Source organism: Typha angustifolia, chromosome 15 (assembly GCF_048772165.1).
Source record: "Typha angustifolia cultivar Huaian chromosome 15, ASM4877216v1, whole genome shotgun sequence".
Lineage (NCBI taxonomy): Eukaryota > Viridiplantae > Streptophyta > Magnoliopsida > Poales > Typhaceae > Typha > Typha angustifolia.
In genome coordinates, this window is record NC_133253.1 from 14,473,624 (window position 1) to 14,479,868 (window position 6,245).

Genomic DNA, 6,245 nt, shown 5'->3' on the forward strand with positions numbered 1-6,245 from the left:
CTTGCATTTTATGTAGGACAATCGATGAATGTTCTAAATAGTCATTGTTGTAAACAGGCCCATTTCTTTGTTCCAGTGGCACTGAATCTGTTTTCCTCTCTTTACCGTATATCGACCTTAAAATCCATTTTCTGAGAGAAATGTGATTCTTAAGGAAATTAGTGAAAATGGATTATTTTCATTCATTTTGTTATTCCTCAGGAAGGAGCTCCATGAAACTGAGTGATATCACATCCTTGGTTACTACTTCTACCTAGGTGGTGGAGTAATATCTGTTTCCTAACTGGTCCGATACTCAGAGAGAGGAATTAGACAGTTGCCGTTACATTGGGCTTTCATTATCTGGCACAATTAGCACTTGACACACCTATTGTAGAGTTTCTTTCATTTCTTGGCACCCCTTGAGGGCATGTTGCCACAGCACTGGTTGGCACAGTTTGCACGTGTCATTCGTCATAACAATCAAGAGGGTTATGATGAAGATATGTGGGGGATTGAATGATTTTTACAATTTTGAAGATGCATTAGATAGAATGACTTTTAACTAGCATATCTATCTTAACATGAACTCTTCTGGAGGCTGTGGGATCTTAATGTACTGTGTATTCTATTTCTATGTCTTTTGGCCTTGGAATTATCCTTCCTGAGGTTATTGCTATAGACTCTCTTCAGGGACTATACACATTTATATTTTTATTACTTCTTATTGCTGCTTCTTTCAATCTTTATGTGCATAATGTTTGCTAGCCATTATTGTTTCTTTGTTAAAACTGAATACAGCAAGTCAATAACAACAAAGCCTTTGGTCCCAACTATTGGGGGATGGTCAAAACTGAATGAAGTGTAATAAAAAAATTCAATGGCCTTGAGTATACAAGCATTCCTGCAATTGTTACTCTTGTTTCCCTTTTGGAAACATACTCATACATTGTTATTACTTCTGGTTTGGTGCCTTTTTTGATCTTTATGTGCATGCCTTTTACTACTTTGCTTTTTGATGTTCTATTAAATTTTTTCAGCTCCTTAAATTACTCCACTTTATAGAACAATGACAGTGTAGACATGCTATATGAAACATAATACGATGTGATTGCTTCATTATTCTTTGATCTACACAAGACATGCAACAATTGATCTTGTTTCCTGAGTCCGCTTCTGTTTTTTTAGTGTCACTATTTAATTATTGTCTTGAAACTTTCATGTGAAGCTTTTACATTTAAGCTGGAGAGTACTACTCACCCATTCTGACCTATACATGCAGTAAAACATTTGCTGATGCCCTTCGGAGCAATGGTGCTAGAGTTGATTTAGTCTTATATGAAGGGAAGACACACACAGATTTGTTTCTTCAGGTATAAGAAACTCCTTGTTAAAAATATAATTGCCTAGCTACATGTTTTGCTGCATGCAGTTTTCTTGGCTTATTTCATTTGAATTAGTATTAACTATTAAGTACACTAATGCATCTGTCACTATTAGGTTTGTACTTTGTTGGTGATTTCTTGATGAATTACATTTCTTTTCCTACTATTCATAAGTGAAGATAAGTTTATCAACGAGGGACGTGTCGGTTGGCATATCCTGTGCCGATTCGCATAGGTGCATGCCAATCCGATATAGGTGTGTGGACCTGTGTCAATGTGGATCTTATTTTTTTTTAAAAACTTTTTCATATTTCAATCAATATCATCAATCAATTTTAATATTTAACGCAACATTCTCGTACTGACAAATGAAGTCTTTGTTTTTTTCTGTCATTCTACGTTCAACTAGATATTAGTTTTAATTATTAAACTATTATCAATTAATATTATGTGTTGAATATTATTATGTATTTAATTATACTATAGAGTACCCAATCATATTATTGAGTGTTCAATCATTAATATTTATTTTAATAAATATATTTAATAATATTATGTGTTGAATAATATTTATATTTGACTATGCTATATCTTTAATAAAATAAGTTATTTGCAAAAATAATTTAAAAATAAAAGACTGTGATATAAGTTTTAATATATATATTCAAACCAAAAACTAAAGATCAGTCAAAATTGGCGAGTCCATAATCAATCTTGAATTTGATAGAGTAACTAGATTATTCTCCTGTTTGATGTATTATCAAAAAGATCCTATTGAGTTTTTCTATTCAATTCCCTTATTTTGGTGTAATTTCATCTTATATTATTATTTGCCATTTCTGCCACCAATGATGTATGCTTGGCATTTTTTATCTATTATTTCAATGCATCTTAGTTTGAATTCACTATAAGCTTAACTTGAGCTGTTAACTTCTTCATAGCCTTTACTGTCTGTTGCATGCAAGGGTTTATCATACAGTTAACATTGTGACATTAGTTGAAAACATGCCATTTCAATCTATTGATGGAACAATAACCTCTTAATCTTGTCTTACTATTTCATACTAGATTGCAAATTTTATCTTTATTTGCATTTCCTTTCTCATGATGCGTGTTACTGATCATTTGTCTATAGATACTATTTATGTCATATGTATGTTCTCATTATATGTTATTCTTCTGGAAATCATCTTTCGCTTCGTTATTCTTCACAGTCAAATATATAGAGTAAGTTTAGAAAATTATCAGCCAGTCTAGTTACATCTTATAAAACTGTCTAGCATGCTAAGATTATCTGTTTAACTTCCATGTGTAAATTGTCATTTAGGATCCTCTAAGAGGTGGTAGAGATGAACTGCTTGAAGATATATTCGGAGTGATCCATGCTGATGATGCAGCTGCACATGCCATAGATGTTGTAAAACCTCCAGCACGGCGCCTTGTTCCTGAATGCATGTTAAGTCTTGCTAGGAGAATAAGTCCTTTCTGAAATCTGATTAACTTGGATCCAATATCAAGGTGATATCAGCCTCCATTGCTGCAAATTTTTTTTGTTCCTGTTCATATTGCTTGAAGACAGTCTTCAGTATGTCATTTATAGTGTAGAATTGCAATTTAATCAGAAAGTTCACTGGTCAAGTTATAACTGCTAGAAGGTTAAGACCCTACTTGCATCTCTTTCCGTGATGCAATGTTGGATGACATTCTATCTGAGCCAAATGTAATTGTATTTAACATATTTTAGCATCTTAAGTAGCAAATCATCTATGAATCAATCTTACAAAATCTTGTAACACATGTTATTCTTATATTTCAGTGACATACCAACTCCATATACATAGTCTTGATCAAATTTCTTCCATAAAACAACATGATGAAACCCCTGGAAGGACAGAATGCAGTATTCGTTGTTTTTATGGGTTTAAAAAAGAAAAGAAATGTGGGTTCTCTAGTTCACTGATCAAATTTATGTTGTCCATCATGGAGAAGTACTTGATATAACATATATTATGATATGATGTCTTAAGGAATAAGAATTGAGGTTCAAATATCTAGCATTTACAGAAAGAATATTGCATTAATTAAGTTGTATATTTACATTATTTTGAACTCCACAAATACTATTTTAATTGCTTAATTATTCAGGTAGAAAATTTTGTGGCCATGATAAATCATAAATCATGTTCTACACAGAAGGAAAACCTCCAAAATATAAGATCCTATGTCTTGCCATCGCACTTTTATTTGGTAATGGAGTGATGGTATCAGCAAAGTTTTATAGTGGAATTCCTTGGCAAGTATCATTCCTTAGAGCAACTTTCCCGAAGGGATTTTACATAGCATTATATGTCTTTAGGAAGGTTATAGAACTGATAATTTAAAGGATAAAATTGTTTTATGGAGTACTTATTTACTATCTAGTGAAAGGTCAGCTGACTTCTCTTGAAAGTATGTCATTAAACTAGTATTGTCTCTTACGCGAAGCATCTCTTGATCTTTTCTTTGAAAAGAAGTGTAACAAATTGTTGGCGCCCTCTATGGTCCGTAGTGGATGGCATGTCTAAATTGCTTAGATTATCTAGAATTGTTTTATGGCAAGTACTGCCCTACCCATGAATAGTCTACAGGCTCACAAATTGTCAGAAAAAAAAGAGATTGATGATGCCATCCATTCTACAACAATAAACTTTTGTGTTTTTGGTATGTCATGTGCAGAAGTAGCGGACATTTTGCTATATTTGTCTACTACTTAGATTGGAGACAAACAGGAAAAAGGCTACCCTGAGAACAAAGATATGGTGAATATGGCAGATACAAAGAATGGAATCAAGTAGTTGTTGATACTTCATCAGTTGCACTTCCAGTGCAAGACTAACAGAAGCATGCAGGAAAGGCTTCAATTGCGATATCGTACTGTACATGAGAACTCTTTGCCTAATTATTATTGGTCAAATTAGGTCTTGTTAACCACATCACTTGATTGTTGGCATATATTTCCTCGAAATTATCATTGGCTAATATTGTTACAGTTCTTTGCTTGTAATTATATTTTGGCTTTGAATCTTCTCAAACTAATTGTGTTTAGGTTTTTTTTCTTCTGTTTGAAAAATTCCAGCATCTTTAGTATTGTTTACTCTGCTTTCTGACTCAGTTCCAATACATTTTCATGATTTTTTTTTCACATCTATACCCCTCAAAAGTTCTTTTTTTTTTCACATCTTTAGCCTTTCTAAATTACATTTACATGTGTACCTTCTAAATCCATGATTTTTATATGAGTATCCTTTAGGTTATTTTTTTGACATCCATAGGTTTAAAGGGCTTTTTACAATTTAATTGCATTGAATTTTTCGATTTGCTAGTGGACTCTATTATGCATCACAAATGTAAATTGTGTGCTTGTTAATATAACAAAATATATTACAGAAATTATATGCACTCAGTTTTCTTTTACTAAAATGAAAAACTAAATGCATTTAAATTGCAAAAGCCCTCAAGTTAAAACCTTGTGATTTAACGGATGAAACAACATAAATATATAAGATACTTTATTATTTAGTTGAATATTAGTATAACAAGTAATAATTATATTTGATGTGACAAAATTGATATTGAAATAATAAAGAATAGTGAATTTGTATTGTGAATTAGTGACATTTTAAATCTACCGATGAAAATACTTTTGATTGGATGTAAAGCAGTAGTAATTAGGTGTTATCTAATTTTGGGGCCAAATAGTAATTTTGAGTTATTATTGAATTAATTTTTAAATTTTATATGGAATAAGAGGAGAGAGAATGATGAATTAGTATACTAGAATAAGTTTAGTTGTTCTTTAATACTATACTAGAATAAAGAAGCTTATTTTATAATAAAGTTATTCTTATTCTATAAGTGAACCGAAGCTTAAATAAAATAAATATATACAACTAAGTATACAAGTGCTTTTGCCTTTTAATATTTTAGTTGAAATTTTGTTTTCAGGGTAGCCTATTAAATAGGAGTGGACATGTAGCGATAATAATCATTAAATAAATTGGCATGTGGATTTAATTTGATAAGATTTTTACTCCTATAAATAGGAGTGGACATGTAGTGATAATAATCATTAAATAAATTTGAGTTTAGCCATATTATTTATTTCGTCTTTATTTTTTTATCATAGTCGTTAATTTTTTTTTTAATTTTTATAGGAGTAGATTATAGTTGTAGAAGTATTTTAATCTTCCACCACCAGCAACCACCCTTTTCTACGATCGTCCACCACCACCCTTGGTTGTACACCACCCTTTAACAGTCGCCACAACATTGAATATTTACCATTTTGATCATGCTCAATATTTTTCATAATATTTTTTTCATCCGCACCTCTGATTTAAATGAAATTAAAGCTATTAGAACCATATTTTGTGAGGCTATCATCACCTAAATTTTTATATTTTCTTACGTATGAATTGATCTAGATTTGGTGAGTAACATTGACATTGGTATTATAGTCGATGCTCCTAGGACGATGGTTAACATGTGATCCAAGACGAATAAGGAGGGACCATCCATGGAGGATCAGGAACTCATTTTTGTTCTTGTGGAAGTTTCTCTGACGCCCTTACCACCACCACCAATCATCGATGACGAGCTGTCGACATGGGCGAATGCATTTTTTAAAGACTTTTTTAACAAGGTCATTAGATCTGTCGGAGAGAGCACCGAGAGGATAGAAAAGGCTATTCAAGCCTTGGCAACAGCCCTCCTAACTTAGGACGCCCACCTTGTGTCGCTAGCACCACCAACCACTGCGAAACCAGGCCAACCGTGACCATCAATATGAAGCCGTGAAGGAGAGGATGAGTCGGCCCAAATCGTGGCCTTAACCCCTCCTCT

The 6,245-nt window shown here is 32.5% G+C and overlaps 1 protein-coding gene across 2 annotated transcripts in view; it reads left to right on the top strand.

Moving 5' to 3' along the window:
• Nucleotides 1-4,460, top strand: part of LOC140779859 (probable isoprenylcysteine alpha-carbonyl methylesterase ICMEL1) — a 36,150-nt gene extending 31,690 nt beyond the window's left edge. For both annotated transcript variants that reach the window (XM_073125155.1, XM_073125156.1), the window contains exons 10-12: nt 1,262-1,352; nt 2,692-2,882; nt 4,080-4,460. In XM_073125155.1, the coding sequence (XP_072981256.1) occupies nt 1,262-1,352; nt 2,692-2,853 (253 nt within the window). In that variant the 3' untranslated portion in view covers nt 2,854-2,882; nt 4,080-4,460. The remainder of the gene's footprint in view (nt 1-1,261; nt 1,353-2,691; nt 2,883-4,079) is intronic.
• The last annotated feature ends 1,785 nt before the right edge of the window (nt 4,461-6,245 follow it).